The sequence below is a fragment of the Callithrix jacchus genome, chromosome 5 (genome assembly GCF_049354715.1).
Source record: "Callithrix jacchus isolate 240 chromosome 5, calJac240_pri, whole genome shotgun sequence".
Lineage (NCBI taxonomy): Eukaryota > Metazoa > Chordata > Mammalia > Primates > Cebidae > Callithrix > Callithrix jacchus.
Genome location: NC_133506.1, coordinates 134,209,238 through 134,228,484, shown reverse-complemented (window position 1 = coordinate 134,228,484; position 19,247 = coordinate 134,209,238). Strand labels below are relative to the sequence as shown.

General features: G+C 54.3%; 1 protein-coding gene across 8 annotated transcripts in view; it reads left to right on the top strand.

Annotated features, from left to right (window-relative positions):
- DNAH17 (dynein axonemal heavy chain 17) overlaps nt 1-19,247 on the top strand; it is a 161,427-nt gene that overhangs the window by 137,158 nt on the left and 5,022 nt on the right. For 7 of the 8 annotated variants that reach the window (XM_035301936.3, XM_035301933.3, XM_078374786.1 and 4 more), the window contains 7 exons: nt 3,271-3,393; nt 4,119-4,312; nt 7,955-8,103; nt 10,245-10,372; nt 11,753-11,980; nt 14,128-14,319; nt 19,004-19,183. In XM_035301936.3, the coding sequence (XP_035157827.3) occupies nt 3,271-3,393; nt 4,119-4,312; nt 7,955-8,103; nt 10,245-10,372; nt 11,753-11,980; nt 14,128-14,319; nt 19,004-19,183 (1,194 nt within the window). Of the gene's footprint in view, nt 1-3,270; nt 3,394-4,118; nt 4,313-7,954; nt 8,104-10,244; nt 10,373-11,752; nt 11,981-14,127; nt 14,320-17,240; nt 17,326-19,003; nt 19,184-19,247 lie in introns of all 8 variants that reach the window. The other variant, XR_013536049.1, reaches the window with a different exon arrangement.

Genomic DNA, 19,247 nt, shown 5'->3' with positions numbered 1-19,247 from the left:
CTCTGCAGTTTTCTTTACACTGTGCTGTAAGTATCGTTGGAAACACTAGTCTTTGCTGTTGTTGCTTCTGCTGCTATTTTGAAACAGGATCTCATTTGTCACCCAGGCTGGAGTGTGCAGTGGTGCAATCGTAGCTCACTGTAGCCCTGAATTCCTGGACTCAAGAAATCCTCCCACTTTAGCCTCCTGAGTAGCTGGGACTACAGACATATGCCACCATGCTTGGCTAATTCTTTATTTATTTTTTTAAGTAGAGACAAAGTCTCACTATGTTGCCCAGTCTGATCTTGAACTCCTGGGCTCAAGTAATCCTCCTGCCTCAACCTCCCTGTAGCTGGGAATACAAGTGTACACTGCCATGCCTGGCTAATTTTGAAAGATGTTTTTACAGAGACAGAGTCTCGCTGTATTCAGGTTGGGCAACGCTAACTGTGTAAATAGCTTGGGCATCAGTGTAAACCTAGCTGCTTTCTTTTCTTTTCTTTGTTTTTTTTAGACAGAGTCTCACTCTGTCACCCAAGCTAGAGTGCAGTGACATGATCTCACTGCAACCTCTGCCTCCTGGGTTCAAGCTGTTCTCATGTCTCACCCTCCCGAGAGGCTTGGGATTACAGGCACCTGCCATCACGCCCGGCTAATTTTTATATTTTTAGTAGAGACAGGGTTTTGCCATGTTGGTCAGGTTGGTCTTGAACTCCTGACCTCAGGCGATCCACCCGCCTCGGCCTCCCGAAGTGTTAGGATTACAGGCATGAGCCACTGCGCCCGGCCTTAAGCCTAGCTTTCAGTTCAAACTGACTTTGAATCAACAGGATCCGTATTATGAAGCTTCCTTTTATGTGTGAATCTGTGAATCATAGGTTCACTATGAGATTTTCTTCTGGCTGAGAGGTCATTGGATAAGAGCTGGTCAGCACTCCCCCTGATTTTCCAGGGTAGAAAGCAGTCTCTTCGGGCCCAAAGAATGTTTTGTTTGACCAAAAGAAAGCATCAAGCTCAGGAAGAAACTCTCTATGGGATCTGATAAACAGACCCTTTGGGCACTTGACTGAGGAGATGGCAGTGGCCATTACCCCTGCTCCCAGCCACCTGCTGCCCATCTGAGACAGAGGGTGCCAGGTTAGCTGCCCAGTACCCCACTTCAAAGTGGCCCAGACCCTGCCCACAGGAGGTCTAGAGGGCCGGCATGTACAGATGAGAAGACGGCATGGAATAGGACCCAGCGTTCCACTCCTGGGCACACACCCACAGACCTCAAGACAGGTGCCCAGCATCTGTCCAGAGTCCTGTACACCAGCATTAACAGTAGCATTAGTCACAGCAGCCAAAAGCCAGGTGAGGCCAGGCCCTGTGGCTCGTGTCTCTAATCCCAGCATTTTGGGAGGTTAAGGCAAGAGGATCACTCGAGGCTGTTTGAGACCAGCCCAATCAATACAGCACAACCCCATCTCTACAAAAAAAATAAAGGGCTAGGTAAGGTGATGCATGCCTGTAGTCCCAGCTACTCGGGAGGCTGGGATGAGAGGATCACTTGAGCCTAGGAGTTCAAGGCTGCAGTGAGCTCTGATCACAGTACTACACTCCAGCCCGGGCAACAGAGCGGTACCCTGTCTCTAAGAAACAACAAGGTCGGGTGTGGTGGCTCTCATCTGTAATCCCAGCACTTTGGGAGGTCAAGACGGGCAGATCACTTGAGGCCAGGAGTTCAAGACTAGCCTGGCCAACATGGTGAAATCCTGTTTCTACTAAAAATGCAAAAATTAACCGGGTGTGGTGGTGCACATCTGTAATCCCAGCTACGCGGGAGGTTGAGGCAGGAGAATCGCTTGAACACAGGAGGTGGAGGTTGCAGTGAGCGGAGATTGCACTACTGTGCTCCAGCCTGGGAGACAGAGTAAGACTCTCTCTCAAAAAAATAACAATAAATAATAAAAACTTTTTAAAAGCCAGCCAATTCACAATAGCTAAGCAACATGCTGTCCATCAACAGATGAGTGGAGAACCCAGTGTGGTTATATTCAAGAACAGGATACTACTCAGCCTCACAGAGGAAGGGCGTCCTGACACATCTGCCATGCGGATGAACCTCAGAAGCACCACACTAAGTGGAAGATGCTGGATGCAAACAGGGCACATAGTGTGCTTCAATTTGTAGGAAGCATCCAGAACTGGTGCATCCCTAGACAGATGGCAGATGAGCGGCTCTCAGAGGCGAGGGGAGATGGGGTAGTGGAGAGGGGATGGGGTAGTGGAGGGGGGATGGGGTAGTGGAGGGGTGACAGGGCAGTGGAGGGGGGATGGCGCAGTGGAGGGGGCATGGGACAGTGGGGGGAGACGGGGTAGTGGAGGGGAGATGGGGTAGTGGTGGGGGGATGGGGTAGTGGAGGGGAGACGGGGCAGTGGAGGGGAGATGGGGCAGTGGAGGGAGATGGGGCAGTGGAGGGAGACGGGGCAGTGGAGGGGAGACGGGCTAGTCGGGGGGGGACAGGGTAGTGGAGGGGAGATGGGGTAGTGGAGGGGGATGGGGCAGTGGAGGGGAGACGGGGCAGTGGAGGGGGGATGGGGCAGTGGGGGGAGATGGGGTAGTGGAGGGGGGACGGGGTAGTGGGGGGGCCGGGGTAGTTGAGGGGAGATGGGGTAGTGGAGGGGAGATGGGGAGTGACTGCTTAAGGCTGGGGGTGGTAAGGGGGTAACAGAATCCCTGGAAGTAGATGGTGCCGGTGGTTGTGAACATGTGAAATGCCACTGAACTGTACGCTAAAATATGATTCAAAGAGTCAGGGTTTTTTGGTTTTTTTTCTTTTGAGATAGGCTGGCTCTGTTGCCCAGGCTGGAGTGAAGTGGCATGATCTCGGCTCACCGCAACTTCTGCCTCCCGGGTTTAAGTGATTCTCCTGCCTCAGCATCTCCAGTAGCTGGGACTACAGGCATGCGCCACCACACCTGGCTAATTTTTTGCATTTTTAGTAGAAACGGGTTCGCCATGTTGGCCAAGCTGATCTCAAACTCCTGACCCCCCTTGGCCTCCCAAAGTGCTGGGATTACAGGTGTGAGCCACCGCATCCGGGCAAATGGTCAATTTTGTGGTATGTGTACGTGACCACAACTTAAAAAGCGAGACGTGGTAAAGACAAAAGTTTGTCTCAACTCAAAGAGGCAGGACAGCGCTCCCCCTGCAGACTGGGAGTGTGGACTCATCTCTGGGTCCATGCACATCTCCAGGGTTGCCAACTGGCCGTGTTAAGTGTATCCACCTCCGTGTTCCCCCAGGTCTTGTCCATGAAGAAGGAGCTGAACCCGGTGGAGCTGGATTTCCTTCTGCGGTTCCCTTTTAAGTCTGGGGTGGTCTCACCGGTGGACTTCCTGCAGCACCAAGGCTGGGGTGGGATCAAGGTTCGTCTTCAGACATTGCACATGGTGTGTGCTTCCTTCCCACTGTGGATCCTCTCCGGCTGGTGCTACAAGGCCGGAATACCAGGCTCTGTGGCCCACAAAATTCAGTAAAGCAAGGAGGCCTCACAGATGGGGTTAGAGATCAAGACGGGCTGGCTGCCAACTCACAGATAGCTTTGCATTCCTATGGAGAATGTGACATGTTAGGTCCCTGAGGCCTGGACACAGCAAGCAGAGTGACACCATCTGGCGGCCAGAAGCGGCCCCAGGACATGTCCTTCCCCTCCCCTTACCACTCCTTGCCTGCCCCAGCCTCCCCTCCTCCTAGTGTAGGGAAGTGCCCGTGAAAAGGTCGTTCTTTGGATTCCTGGACATAATCAGGGACCCCCGCATCTCAAGGTCTGTTCAAAAAGACCTGAAGAAGGTTGTCACCTGAACTAGAATGGCCCCATTTCCAGAGACCCCTAGAGCAGCAGCCCCTAGCGCCCCCATGCCTCATGTCCCCAGACTGGACCCCACCGAGGAGGCTCCCAGCAACTGTCCTGGGCTGCCTGAGCTGGGCACGGACAGCTGGTGCTTTGGTGGCACGCCTCTTGGGCTTTCTTATCCCAGGGCCCCAGTCCTCGGGGGGCAGTGGGCTCTCCTCCTGGAATGAACTGTAAAGGAAGGCGCTAGGGACCCGGGTAAGTGGGAAGAGTCACAGGGCCCACTGCCTCCACCCCTAGGCCCTCTCGGAGATGGATGAGTTCAAAAACCTGGACAGTGACATCGAAGGATCTGCCAACCGCTGGAAGAAGCTGGTGGAGTCGGAAGCCCCCGAGAAGGAGATCTTCCCCAAGGAGTGGAAGAACAAGACGGCGCTGCAGAAGCTGTGCATGGTGCGCTGCATGAGGCCGGACCGCATGACCTACGCCGTCAAGTGAGTGTCCACGGCCCCTGAGGGTCGGGCCTGATGGAAACTCTGCCCCATTGCTCTGCTAGACCCGGTGCAGACTCAAGTTGATCCCCTGAACTTCTTTCTTCTCCCCATTTTACAGAGGAACAAAACGGGGCTCAGAGGGGCTAAGTCATGTCACACAAAGTTGTTCCAGGACAGAGGCAGGATTCCACCCTGGGCTGGCAACTCCAGTCATGTCTCAGACGCTAAGACATCATTAGAGGAGCCCCTTGTCTCTCACTAACCTGACTTAGGAGGGTGCCCTCTGATACCTGATAGGAAGAAAAGACGCCCCACTAAGCCTCCTAGATGGCATAATTTTTTTTTTTAAATGGAGGGCAACTCTTGTTGCCCAGGCTGGAGGACAATGACACCATCTTGGCTCACCTCAACCTCGCCTCCCAGGTTCAAGCGATTCTCCTGCCTCAGCCTCCTGAGAAGCTGGGATTACAGGCATGCACCACCATGCCCAGCTAAATTTTTGTACGTTTAATAGAGACAGGGTTTCTCTATGTTGATCAGGCTGATCTCGAACTCCTGACCTCAGGCGATCCACGTGCCTCGGCCTCTCAAAGTGCTGGGATTACAGGCATGAGCCACTGTGCCCAGCCAAGGAAGGTAAAATGTGAATTGTGGATGTGAACGTGCACTGTGGCTGTACAAATGGGGTCCTTTGAGGATGTTTTGGGGGAGAAAACGTGGTAAAACAATCAGCATGCGAGGACTTTGAGCCCCTCGGTGGCAAAATGTAATCAAAGTATATTCATGTGGCTAGTTTGCAAGAGAATCGTTCCAATTGCATCAACGATTTCTCCACACCTGAAACCTTTCATGCTGTTGAAGGAAGGAGGTGAAGTTTGACACAGAAACGAGCCTCAGGTCTGTCCTTGGAGCACCTGTGGCCTGTCTGGCTTCTTCCCTTTTCATTTTTCCAAGTAGCCTGAAAGCAGCCTGGTTTCCCAAAAGACACTCATGTCTCTCACAGAATTCCCCTCTGGCAGCCAGGTGCGATGGCTCACGCCTATAATCCCAGTACTTTGGGGAGGACTACTTGAACCCAGAGTTTGAGACCAGCCTGGGCAACATAGTGAGACTCCGTCTCTACAAAAAAAAAATCTAAAAACAAGCCAGGCGTGGTGGTGTGCGCCTGTAGTCCCAGCTACTCAGGAGACTGAGGTGAGAGAATCACTTGGGTCCGGGAGGCAGAGGCTGCAGTGAGCCATGATCGCACCACTGCACTCCAGCCTGGGTGACAGAGCAAGACCCTGCCTCAAAATAAATAAATCAGAAAAAAAAGAATTCCCCTCTGACAAAGCAGAGGCCTGACTCCCAGGAGTGAGTTTAGTTTTGCTTTGTTTTGTCAAACAGGAGAGGACAGGGACAGGGACAGGGACCGGGAGTGGTAGGGATGAGGGGGTGGAATGAAGCCAGAATCACTGTGATGCAGGAGGGCAGCAAGGTCCAGGGAGAAAGCCAGCCGCGTCCTGCACTCAGAACTGGAGGAAGCGGGGTCAGAGTTTGGGAAACGCCAAGGTCAAGGTCACTTGACCATCACAGCAGGAACACTCTCTCCTGTGGGAGGGTGCAGCAGGTTTGGACCCAGCGTGCATCCGATTCCTTGTCTGGAAGATGAGGTGACCTTCCCCGTCTCCTGAGAGCTTCTGAGAATCGCCTAAGTTAGCCTGTGTGACTGCACTCCGGCCACATAAAAGAAGGAAACAGCCACCCACTGTGGATGCATTTGGGTGCTTTGCAGTGGCCTGAACCATCCCAAATATCCGTGAGCTCAGATCATCCCTCAGCTTTGACATATTTCACATTTCCATGGCATGGAGCAAAGCAAATTTACTGCCCTATTTATAGGGAGGAGGTCGTTTAAAAGCAAGGAGATTCAGACAAGTGGGGCTAGTAACAAAGCCAGCACTGGCCAAGGGCATCTCATGTCAGGCTCTGTTTGAAGCATTGACAGTCCTGGGAGCACTTCCACACTCACAGGTCACAGGTCACGGGCACTGGGGGGTGCAGGGGGCAGGCCAGGCCACCCCCAGTGCACAACACAAGCTCTGGTGCATGGCACCTGCCAATTTCCATGGTGTCGGCACCCCCTCCATGGCTGGCTGTAAGCTGCTGGGGTCTGCTGCAAGCTGTCCGGCTCCAGGGCTCCTTTGTCACAGCCACGGTGCCGGAGGAGGCATGAAGCCTGACTGGAACCCAGCATGCATGCGGCTGCGTCATTCATTCATCCATAGCCAAATGGATGGTCAAGTAACTAGCAGAGGTGATCCAGAGTCCCTCCTGCCCAGGGGTAGGACTTTGGAGGTTCTGGAAGTTCCTTCCTGGATGAGGATCGCAGCATACAGAGTCTAAGTCCAGTCTGGAGGCCTGAGTAGAAGTGGGGGCCTTCAGGAGGAGCAGCTCCTCCCCACCCTTGCCTGAGGCCAGCCCCAGTTCAGGCACCGTACAGAAGCCAGCAAAGGCTCATGCAGGCAGAGGAACAGCAGATCCAGGTATTCCCAGGAAGTCCCAAGGGCATGGAGAGGCACTAGCTGATGATTCCTGGTTGAACCAGAGGAGTCGAGGTGTGCTGGGGAGCCTGAGTGTCAGCAGACCCTTCTGAAGGTTGACCTAGAATCAAAGCACTCAGGCGTTCACCTGGCCGGGGATGATCAGTTCTCACTCCCTGGGATGCGGCCATTTGTCTTCCTTTCAAACACCAGCTGGCCACTAAAATCTTATTATTTTTTTTGAGATGAAATCCCGTTCTCTTGCCCAGGCTGGCATGCAATGAAGCCATCTCACCTCACTGCAACCTTCACCTCCTAGGTTCAAGTGATTTTCCTGCCTTGGCCTCCCAAGTAGCTGGGATTACAGGCCTATGCTACGAAACCTGGCTAATTTTTATATTTTTAGTAGAGACAGGGTTTCACCTTGTTGGCCAGGCTGGTCTTGAACTCCTGACCTTAAGTGATCTGCCCACCTTGGCCTCCCAAAATACTGGTATTACAGGCATGAGCACCATACCCAGCAATCTTACTCAGCTCGGTAATTCATTCTTTCCACATCCAGTGAGCTCAGCCCCTGTGATCACAGGAGAAAGGCTGACACCTGATGGAAGGATCACCAGAGCATCACCAGGTTCTCCACAGGAGGATTAGCCGAGACTGACCCCAGACTTATTGGGGTCAGGTTAGAGTTTGGAGCTACTGTATAGAAAGATGTCTGTATCCGAAGTTGCTTTTTTCTTTGACTTTTTCAATCACCAAAGCTGCTCTAATCTGAACTAACTGCCTTCTCCGCCCTCCGCAGTTGACCCTGGGTGCCTTCCAAGGCTGGCCTCTCACTGCACCTGCTCAGACTGCTCCAAGAAGGAGCACAGTGTGGGGCTCCTTGGGAAAGAAAGGGTGCCCAGGACAAACAAGGCGAAGGCAGAAAACACGTATCTCCCACCCCCATGCCTTGCAGAAACGAAAGCCCAGTGAAGACTCTGCTCTCCTGCCATAGGCTTGTCCCACTGAAGAAAGCCCACAAAAAATGGCCCTCCTGCTGGCCCACCCCAAGCCCCTTGCCCTGGCCTAGAGCCTCAGGTTCTGCTGCCTCGGGTCTCACAATGCACTCTGCCCCTAGGAACTTCGTGGAGGAAAAGATGGGCAGCAAGTTTGTGGAAGGCCGGAGTGTCGAGTTTTCTAAGTCCTACGAGGAGAGCAGTCCCTCCATGCCAATTTTCTTCATCCTCTCCCCAGGGGTTGACCCCTTGAAAGACGTGGAAGCCCTGGGTAAGTGTAGCAGGCAAGTGATGTTCTTAAAGATGGAGCATTGTCAGTATCACCAGGCACCAGGGAAATGCACACCAAACCCTTCACACCCTAGGTGTGAAGAGACCGCTTCACACCTAAGTCACCTCACACCCGGGATGCCGCCTCATACCCAAGACACCAATTCACACCCAAGATGCTGCTTCACACCCAAGACAGCACCTCACACTCAAGACACCACTTCACACACTGAGACACACTGCTTCACACCTGAGATGTTGCCTGACACCTGAGACACCGCTTCACACCCGAGATGCTGCTTCACACCCAAGACACCACTTCACACACCTGAGATGCCACTTCACACTAAGATGCTGCTTCACACCCAAGACAGCGCCTCACAACCAAGACGCCACTTCACACCCAGGATGCTGCTTCGCACCCGAGACACTGCCTCACACCCAAAACGGCACTTCACACCTAAGACGCCGCTTCACACCCAAGACGCTGCTTCACACCCAAGAGGCTGCCTCACACCTGAGACACTGCCTTGCACTTGAGACGCCACTTCACGCCCGAGATGATGCTTCATACCCATAGGATGGCAGTGATCAAGAACAGGAAAATAACACATGTTGTGAGGACCCTGAGAACTGGGACGCTCATAGGTTGCTGGGAGGATGTAAAATGGGGCCGCTGTTGTGGAAAACAGTCTGGTGGTTTCTCAATAAGTTACATATAGAATTAGCACATGACCCAGCAGTTCCACTCCTGGGTATACACCTGAAAGAATTTGAAATTTAAATTTGCCTCCAAGCAAGTACTCTACGCAAATGTCAATTCATAACAGACAAAAGGCAGAAACAGCCCACATGTCCACTGAGGAATGGATAAATGGATTAACAGAGTGTGGTGGAGCTATACACTGGAATAGTACCCCTTGATTGAAAAAGAGCTGCCAGGTGCAGCAGCTCACACCAGTATCCCAGGACTTTGGGAGACCTGGGTGGGCAGATCACTTGATCACAGGAGCTCAAGACCAGCTTTGGCAATGTAGCAAAACCCCATCTCTACAAAACATACAAAAAAATGTAGCTGGACGTGATGGTGCAAGCCTGTAGTTCCAGCTACTCAGGAGGCTGAGCTGGGAGGATCACTTGAGCCGGGAAGGTTGAGGCTGCAGTGAGCTGTGATGGAGCCGGGGTGACCGAGTTAAAAATGGGCCAGGTGCAGTGGCTCACAGCTGTAGTCCTAGAACTCGGGAGGCTAAGACAGGGGGATCACCTGAGCCCAGGAGTTCAAGATCAACCTTGTCAACCTAGGGAGACCTTATCTCTCCAAAAAATATATAAATTAGCTGGGCATAGTGATGCACACCTGTGGTCCCAGCTACTCTGGAGGCCGAGGCAGAAGGATCACTTGAGATTATAGGCTCATGCCTATTATACCAGCACTTTGGGAGGCCAAGACGGGTGTATTACCTGAGGTCAGGAGTTCGAGACCAGTCTGGCCAACATGGTGAAACTCCATCTCTACTAAAAATACAAACATTAGCTGAGTGTGGTGGGCACCTGTAATCCCAGCTACTCAGGTGGCCAAGGCAGGAAAATTGCTTGAACCCGGGAGGTGGAGGTTGCAGTGAACCAAGGTTGCGCCACTGCACTTCAGCCTGGGTGACAGAATGAGACTCCATCTCACACACACAAAGAAGTGAAGTACTGATATGTGCTATGACATGGATGGACCTCAGAAACACTATGCTCAGTGAAAGAAGCCAGACACAAAGGTGCCATGTGGTATGGTTCCTTTAATAGGAAATATGCAGAAAGGGTAAATTTATGGGGACACAAAGGAGAAGCAGATGAGTGGCTGCCTGGAGGAGCCGCTGGAGGACAGGCTGGGAGGGAGTGTCCGATGAGTATGGGCCATGCCAGTGCTCCAGAAACTAACAGATGACTACGCCACATTGTGAATCTACTGAATGTCACTTCATTATATGCTCTCAGATGGTTTTTAAATGGCAAATTTTACATCGTGCGTATTTTACCACCAAAACTAAATGAGGAAGGCATGTGGAATTCCTGGCTGGGTGACACAGATCACAGAGCCTGAATCTGTGTCCTTTAATTACCTGGTGTTTTTCCTGTTTTTCTTTTCTTTAGGAAAAAAACTAGGATTTACCATAGACAATGGAAAACTCCATAATGTGTCCCTGGGGCAGGGACAAGAGGTGGTGGCCGAGAATGCCCTGGACGTGGCTGCAGAGAAGGGACACTGGGTCATTCTGCAGGTACGAGGTGGCCAGCACTGTGAGGGAAGGGCTCCCCACACTGAGGCGGTCGTGGGATGGGCCAAAAGGCCCTGAAGGAAGCAGGTTGTGGAATTCACATTCAGAAATATGGGTGGAACTCCTACCACCCACTGAAGGAGGGGGGACCCCCATGTCGGCTCTGCCGGCGTCAGCTGTGTGGTATAGGGCGCCATGACTGCCCAGAGGAGAGGGTGGACTCTTCAGTGGTGGGAGGGATGCTGGGCTTCTTCGTACCAGAACACCCCAAAGAGAGATTATTTAAAGCACAAACAGCCAGGTGCAGTGGCTCACACTTGTAATCCCAGCATTTTGGGAGGCCAAGGCAGGCAGATTACGTGAGGTCAGGAGTTTGAGACCAGTCTGGCCAACATGACGAAACCCCATCTCTAGTAAAAATACAAAACTTAGCTGGGCCTGATGGTGCACGCCTGTAATCCCAGCTACTCAGGAGCCGAGGCAGGAAAATTGCTTGAACCCAGGAGGCAGAGGTTGCATTGAGCCAAGATCACGCCACTGCACTCTAGCCTGAGCAACAGAGCAAGACTCCGTCTCAAAAAAAAAAAATAACAAATGTTGGGCTGACAAAAGCATTCCTCCTCCTCCCCCTCCTCCTCCCCTCTTCCTCCCCTTCCTCCTCCCCTCTTCCTCCCCCTCCTCCTCCCCTCTCCTCCCCCACCTCCCCTCCCCCTTCCCCCCTCCTCCCCTCCCCTTTCTCTCCCTTCCTCCCCTCCCCCTACTCTCCCCTCCTTCCCTCCCCCTTCTCTCCCCTCCTCCCCCCTCCTCCCTCCTTCTCCCCTGCTCCTCCTCCCTTGCAGTAGGCAGCAAAGCCCAGAGTGCCCAGGAGATGGTCTCTGCACATTTGGCTAAACCCTAGCTTGACCATGTCTCCTCAGCCTGGAGCCCTCCCCCAAGACCCCTCCTCACTCACTACCTCTTGCCCTGGAGTGCCTCTGGGCCAGTCCTGGCTTCCATGAGTCCTACAGTGTGTGTCCACCTCAATCCACAGGGCTAAGCCTGGCCCAGGTGGGAACTCGGCTTCAAGAGGAGGGGTGGGGGCTGTAGAATCTCAGCCTTGTGCCAGGGAGGACACGAAGGACTCACCTTAAGGCTGGAGGTTTCCAGTTAATTAAACACAAAAATTGATTCTGGGGCCTCGGTTACTTTGCTGAAGACATCCTGGCAAGCCTAGCACCTGGTTAGGGTGGACAGGTGAGGGGTGGGGCAGCGCCAGCACCGGGCAAGTGTGGGGTGCTGGTGAGAAGAGCCCTGCCCTTGCCAGGGAACACAGCTGGTGCCTGTCCTTGTGGGCCCGGGGCCGGGGAAAGCGTGTGTGTGACCAGCCTTTGGTCTCGGCTGCAGAACATCCACCTGGTGGCCCGGTGGCTGGGCACACTGGACAAGAAGCTGGAGCGCTACAGCAATGGCAGCCACAAGGACTACCGAGTGTTCATCAGCGCAGAGCCTGCGCCCAGCCCCGAGACCCACATCATCCCCCAGGGCATCCTGGAGAACTCCATCAAGATCACCAATGAGCCCCCCACAGGCATGCATGCCAACTTGCACAAGGCCCTGGACCTGTTCACCCAGGTAGGGCCGCACCTGTTCGGGCCGCCTCCCTGGCCCATGCCCCGGCCTGGCTGGCATCCATCCCTTGGGGCCATGAGGACCACTCTGAACTCTGGAGATACCTCCTTCCGGTTTTCTTCCCCTGTCCACACACCCCTCACAGTCAAAATCAACGTATTCCTAAAAGATGAAAAAATGCAAGTAATTTAAGGTGCTATAGCACTATTTATTTTTATTTTTATTATTTATTTATTTGTTTGTTGAGATGGAGTCTCGCTCTTTTACCCAGGCTGGAGTATAGTGGCGTAATCTCAGCTCACTGCAATCTCTGTCTCCCGGGTTCAAGCGATTCTCCTGCCTCCGCCTCCCAAGTAGCTGGGACTACAGGCAAGCACCACCACGCCCAGCTAATTTTTGTATTTTTAGTAGGGATGGGGTTTCACCTTGGTGGCCAGGCTGGTCTTGATCTCTTGTCCTCGTGATCTGCCCACCTTGGCCTCCCAAAGTGCTGGGACTACAGGTGTGAGCCACCACGCCTGGCCCCAACCAGCTTTTGAAGGACACGCCCTTAGTGAAGTGTGAAAGTAACAGAAAACCCAAAACAGAAAACCAAATGTTTATAGTGGGTCCCCGTTCCATTAACCAACCAACCAATACCACGGACCTCTCACCTTGGCCTGCAACCTGCTGAGGGGCGCGAGGATGCGTTCTGGAAGCAAGACCCTAGTGTGATGTGTTGTGGGTACACATGGTGTACGGGGCCACACAACTCACAGCAGCCCTGCGGTCAGCGCCAGTCCTGACCGGTTTCTGCCAGTCTGTATGAGATCAGCGCAGAAACCCAAGAGCCGCCTGGCAAACCTTGCAGTGACCCGGCGCTGCTGTGAATCCAGGCACAGGGTGGTTTTTCCTTTAGGGTTTCGTTTTTTTGTATTTTGCAAAGTGTTAGTCAGTGACAGACAGGGATTGGGGCACTTGGCAGGGACTGGGCCTTCACTCCCAGCGAGTGTACAGCCCCGCCAGCCAGCACACGGGAGTGGCAGCTCATCCCATCTCTGGCTGGGGAGGTGGGTGGCCGGGGAGTGACAGCTGAGACCTGTGGGCAAGCTGACCCTTCACAAGTTCCGGGACCAGCTGCCTCCAAGGGGTTATAGGCCTCTGAAAATGAGCCCACGAAAAGAATCGGTGCTGGGTGGTGCCTGCCTGTCCATGATGCCACAGTCCTGGGTGCCGACTGGCTGCTGAAAGTGCCCGATCGGATGGACTCTGGAGGACAGGTGGTGACACCCACCGAGCCTTCCCTTGTCCTGGGGGCTGGTGAGTCTCACATTGGCTGGCGTCACTCTGGCTCTCCAAGTGTTCACCACGAGTGCCCTCCCCAGGTAGCTGAGATCTGAAAGGGGCTGGCCAGGCCAATCTCCTGGGCCCACTGTCTCCATCCCAGGCAGCCAGGAAGGAATAGACGGAACCCCAGCTGTTTCCCTTTCTGTCCATGTTGCCAGAGGGGCCCATGCCAGGCTTTCATTGATGCCTAGGACAAGGCCCTGGTCTTGGGCATTTCCCCTGGCACTTACCTGTCCCTCCCCAGCGTGGCTACCAGAAGCCTCTGTATGTTCAGGGGTCACCAAGCCGCACAAATGAACGAGTAAAAGCTCACATGTCCAGCGGCCTAGGAGGCAGAGTTTGGGCTCAGTTGGCCTTACCCTCGAGCCAGATGAAAAGAGAGAGTTTGAGAAGCAACTCCATCCCCTCCCCAGTCCCTATCCCATCCCCCATCCTGATGGAACTTTACCAGTTGGTTTTAGAGTTTGGGATACTTTGGGTAAGTGATGAAGAATGTTGATAATTACAAAGGAGTATTATTTCTTATTAAAGTAGCCTGAAATGTCAGGATTTGGGAAGATCTTATCAGGAAGCAGTTTCAATAATTTGACTTGTAATAAGTACTTAAAAGGGGGAAAACTGCATTTCTGAAACAAGAAAGCCGCACATACTCAGCCGTGACAGCCCAGCTTTCCCTGCAGCTGGCCTGATGGAGATCCAACCAGCCCACAGCTTCGTCCTCCCGCTGCCCCGACCGCAGCAAAGCATCTGGCAAGGGCTGGACACTGGTCACATTGGGGGCATTTCTGTGTACACCCTCACACCCTCGTGCGTGCGCCCCACAGGACACCCTGGAGATGTGCACCAAGGAGATGGAGTTCAAGTGCATCCTCTTCGCCCTGTGCTACTTCCACGCCGTGGTGGCAGAGAGGCGCAAGTTCGGTGCCCAGGGCTGGAACCGGTCGTACCCCTTCAACAACGGGGACCTCACCATCTCCATCAATGTGCTCTACAACTACCTGGAGGCCAACCCCAAGGTAAGGGGCTGAGTGTGCCCTGTGCTTCAATATATCCCTTCTCCTTCCCTCCCTCCCTCCCCTTCCCTCCCTCCTTCTCTTTCCTCCCTCCCTCCCTCTCTTTCCTCCCTCCCTCTTCGCTCCCTCTGTCCCTCCCCTTCTCCTTCCCTCCCTCCCTCTTCTTCCCTCCCTCCTTCTCTTTCCTCCCTCCCTCTTCGTTCCCTCTGTCCCTCCCCTTCTTTCTCCTTCCTTCCCTCCCTCTCTCCCTTCCCCTTCCCTCCCTTTCCTTCCTCCCTCCCCTTCTCCTTCCCCCTCCCTCACTTCTCCTTCCCTCTACCACATCTCCTTCTCTCCCTCCCTCCCCTTCCCTCTCTTCTCCTTCCCTCTCTTCTCCTTCCCTCTCTCCCTCCTTCCCTCCCTCTTTCTCTCCCTTCCTTTCCTTTTGTTGGTCTTTTTTTAGCATTAAAAGACAACAAGTAGTTTTGCAAACCAAAAAGAACTTGAAAGGCAGCAAATCTGTGATCTCCCTAACCTGACAGAATAATAGTGGTCCAGGCCTTTCCCCCCCGCCTGCGATAGGTGCCAGCTTTCGGGCAGCTCTTCTGTGTGTTAGCACGCTCCATGCCACCTGCCCATCTTGCACCTGGATGGGGATTCCCCCTCAGTCCTGACCCCCAGGGTGTGATCTAGGACTCGGTGAGAAGGAGAAGCAGGGCTTCCTGGGCTGTGGGCCTCACCATGGCTCTGTCAGTGTCTGCAGAGGACCCAGGTTTGGGGTAGGAGGGGCAAAAAGCCTCCCTTGATAGAAGGGAGCACTGTGTCCATTTCCATTGAAAATGATAATCCATAAAGTCACATGCAGACTGCCACAGAGGACAGAGCAGAAAGCCGCACGTCCTCCGGAAATGGCCTTAGTGGGAGGGCACAGCAGTCAGAGCGCAGGCTCGGGGTGCAGAGCAGGGTGCACCGCAGGGAGGGCACGGGGTTTGGGACCAGGCGGTGGGGTATGAATCCCAGACCTGCTGTTGGCTGGATGGGGGCCCGTTGTAAGCAGTGCATAGACCCTCACACAAGGCCCCCCATCTACAGTCTCTAAGGCTTGGCCACCCCATCCATAAACTGGAGAAAGTGGTAGTGCCCAGCACACGTGTTCTTACAAAGCTTTGACTCAGGCCAAACCTGGCACAGGCACAGGAGCCCAGCGCCCACAAGGCAGAGGGCAGTGCACACCCCACAAGCCCTGGTCCTCCACACTCCAGGCCCCCAAATTGACAGCAACATGGACCCTAACTCTGAGACAGCAAGGGCACTCCTACAGGCCAGGAGGGGGATGGAAAGAAGGCCACGCTGCACTGGTGGGGGGGCTGCCTGCATGGGGCCTCCAGGTTGGTGCACTCCCAGGGCCTGGGTGGTGGAATGCCTGCTCCTCTGTGACTTGGTGAGAAATGGTGCTGGCACCAGCGGCGGGGGGCGTTTGAAGCCTGCTCTGCTACTCACTGACTGAAACGTCTAGCAAGTCACTGGGTCACTAAGCCTGCTTCCTCATGGGGACAGGCACTATGCCTCTGCCTCAGAGCCTGGGGGTTTGGTGAGGGAAGGCGGGAAGTGCCAGGTCTCAGGAACCCCCTCCTTTATTCATGTCCTTGTAATAAAGCTCACGATCAGGGTGGGAAGGGGCGGGAGAGCCACTAAGCCCTGGCACAGGTGGCACGCATGCTCCCAGTGGTGTCCTGACAAGGCCTCCAGGAGGTGACCTCTAATGTGGAACACCCACCCTGCCAGGGTGGCTGTGGTGGAGCCTCCTCACTGGGACTGGAGGATGACAACGTCCCAGGATTGCTGCTGGCCAAGGCTGGGCCTGGAACCAGGTTGGCTTAGTTCCTGGGGAGGCACGCCAGTCCTGGAGCAGCAGGGGCAGAATGGGGTCAGGAATTGGCTTCCTGTGCTCCCCAGCAATGGCCAGCATGGTGTAGATGCCACTGGGGGAAGGTGGCCCGGTCTGCAGGCCGATGGGCAGGTGCCAGTGGGACGTTTTGCCCAAAACGAGGCTCAGATGTGAAAACATCCCCTAATGCACGCAAGATGATGCTGACAGGGACTCGGCAGAGGAATGGCCCGACCACGCAGAGGCTAGTATGGGAGAAAGAGTCTGGCTAGAATTTGTTTTTTGAGACAGGGCCTCACTGTTACTCAGACTGGAGTGCAGTGGCACAATCACAGCTCACTGCAACTGTGACCCCCCAGGCCCCGGTGACCCCCCGGCCCCGTCCGCCTCCCAAGTAGCTGGGGCTACAGGGGCCTCCACACGCCGTTAGTTTTTGGGTTTTTTTTTATTATAAAGACAGGGTTTTGCCATGTTGCCTAGGTTGGTCTCAAACTCCTGGGTTCAGTGATCCACCCACCTCCACCTCCCGAGGCGCTGGGACTTCAGGCATGAGCCACCGTGCCTGGCCAGGTTAGGATTTCTTAAGACATTTCCTTAGCCGGTGCCCACTTACACATACTGGGACAGCTTCTAAGCTGCTGAGAAGCCATGAGAGTACCATGTGCTTCCGTGGCTACAGTATCCTGAGGAACAGTGTCCTGATGTGGCCTGTGCCGGCCGATCTTCCCTGTCCTCAAGGCTGCCCTCCGCCTCCGCAGACCCCACTGGCTCCCACACTCTGCCTTCATGGCACAGGTCCTGCCACATGCTGAGTGACCGCTGGGAATGATGTCATCTGTGTCCATGGTCTGCTCAGCCCTCTGGGCTCTGAGGAACTAGATCAGGGAATCCCACACCACTGGGAGACGAAAGTCTGCTGGAGTGTTGCTTTGAAACACAGGGCAACTTGCAGGGGCTCCCAGGGAGGGGCCTGGGCTCTGCAGCTCCCACAGGAGACTGGGGGATTCCCTCAGCAGGTGCAGGAAGTGCAGATACCTCCCACCCCTACCCCCTGCAGGAAGCAACCCCCCTGAGGAGCACGTGGGGGCAGGAGGGGAAGTAGGACACACTGCCTCTCAGGAGACACGCTGCCTCCCAGGCTGGTAAGTCATATGCAGGTAAAGCGGCCCATGTACACTCGAGGCGACCAGACGGAGAAGGTTTTAAGTCACAAAAGGTAATTTGGAAAATGTTAAAGTAAAAATTCATGAGACTGAGACTAAGCTGACTGCAGTGGCTCAAGCCTGTAATCCCAGCACTGTGGGAGGCTGAGGCAGGAGGATTGCTTGAGTCTAGGAGTTCAAGACCAGCCTGGCCAACACAGCAAGACCCTATCTGTACAAAAAATAAAAAATTAGTCTGGCATGGTGGTGAGTGCCTATAGTCCCAGCTACTTGGGAGGCTGAGGTGGGAGGATTGCTTGAACCCAGGAGGCAGAGGTGTCAGTAAGCAGAGATTGCCCCACTGCACTCCAGCCTGGGCCACAAAGTGAGACTCCATCTCAAAAACAACATAAAAATATATACATATGAATATAAATTCATGAGCCCAAATCAGATGACTGATTAATCAACCGCTTCTCATTCAGTGAACTGTCGCTGGTATTTGATGACAGCTCTGGGCAGGGCACAGTGGGATGTTATAAAAACGTCTGCCTCACCCTCCAGGAGCAGCAAACTTCAGGGAAAGCGCAGGTGTGAAGAAGCAGAGGAAGCCGATCATGAGCGGCAGCATTTCACACGACGGGTATCAAAAATGAAATTATCTCATTTTTATCCATGTTGGAATGATCTCTTAAAGTGGCTGCCACAAAATTTAAAATGACATACGTGGCCTCAGTCCGTGGCTTCCACTATCCTCCTGCTGAACTGTGCTGTGCCCTGGGGGAAGAGGCTCCATCCGCATCAGGCGCATGGAAGCAAGAGGAACCAGGGCCTGGCTTCATGGCGGGGCCAAGTGTGAGCCAGGTTTTGTAGGAGGAAGAGCATTGGGGCGAAGGCGTGAGGTGAGGCCTCGAGGAAGCATTGAAGGCAGTGGGAACGGCAGCAGGGCGGGGAAGGAGTGTGGTCACCTGGCGTGTGCTCTGGGCCACGCTGCCAAGTTTGGTCTTCGCTCCCTAAGGCGCAGGCGGCCTAGGCCAGATAAGTCACTTGCTCAAACCCTCTATGTGACTGCAAAGACCTTGGAAACATAGGAGCTGCTGGAAAGATGAGAACCCGGAAGGACTCTACTTCCACAAGGTGGGAGGGATGCTCACCAGATGCATCTGAAGACGTCACTTTGTGGCCAGAAGCTCGATGGCACTGGAGTCGACCCTTGAGTCAACACAAGAATCAAACGTCTTGTGTCGAAAGTGGACTGTGAAGGGCAGAGTCTCGGATGGTAACAGCGGGAGAGGCAGAGGGGCGAGTTCCGATTCTGGCCTGTGGCCTCAGTGGCACAGTGAGGCACAGAAGCGCCTGCCACCACTGCCACGGGAGGGTGCAGAGAGCGCCAGCTGTAGAAGCACCATCCAAGGTGGAGGAAGGTGCTACATGGAACCTTGTGAGAGGAGCCAAAGGGGCTGGCCGCTGAGCAGACACCAGCATCTGGTGGCACCGGAGGGGGAAGAAAGGTGACCTGGTGGCCCTGAGGGTGAACAGGCAGGTGGCCAACCTGGAGATCTAGGAGGCCACAGCACTGAAGGCTGGGTTCCCACGCCCTGCCTGAGCCTGACTCTCATGACAGAGGGGCACGGGAAGGGGGGGGCACCTTGCCCTAACTGCGATCATCCTTCCTCAGGTGCCCTGGGATGATCTCCGATACCTTTTTGGTGAAATCATGTATGGTGGCCACATCACAGACGACTGGGACCGCCGGCTGTGCAGGACCTACCTGGCCGAGTACATCCGAACAGAGATGCTGGAGGGAGAAGTCCTGCTGGCCCCTGGCTTTCAAATCCCCCCCAACCTGGACTACAAGGTAAGGATGGCAAGTTAAACAGGAGCTCAACGCCACGAAGGCGCATACCTTCCAGCGAGAGCCT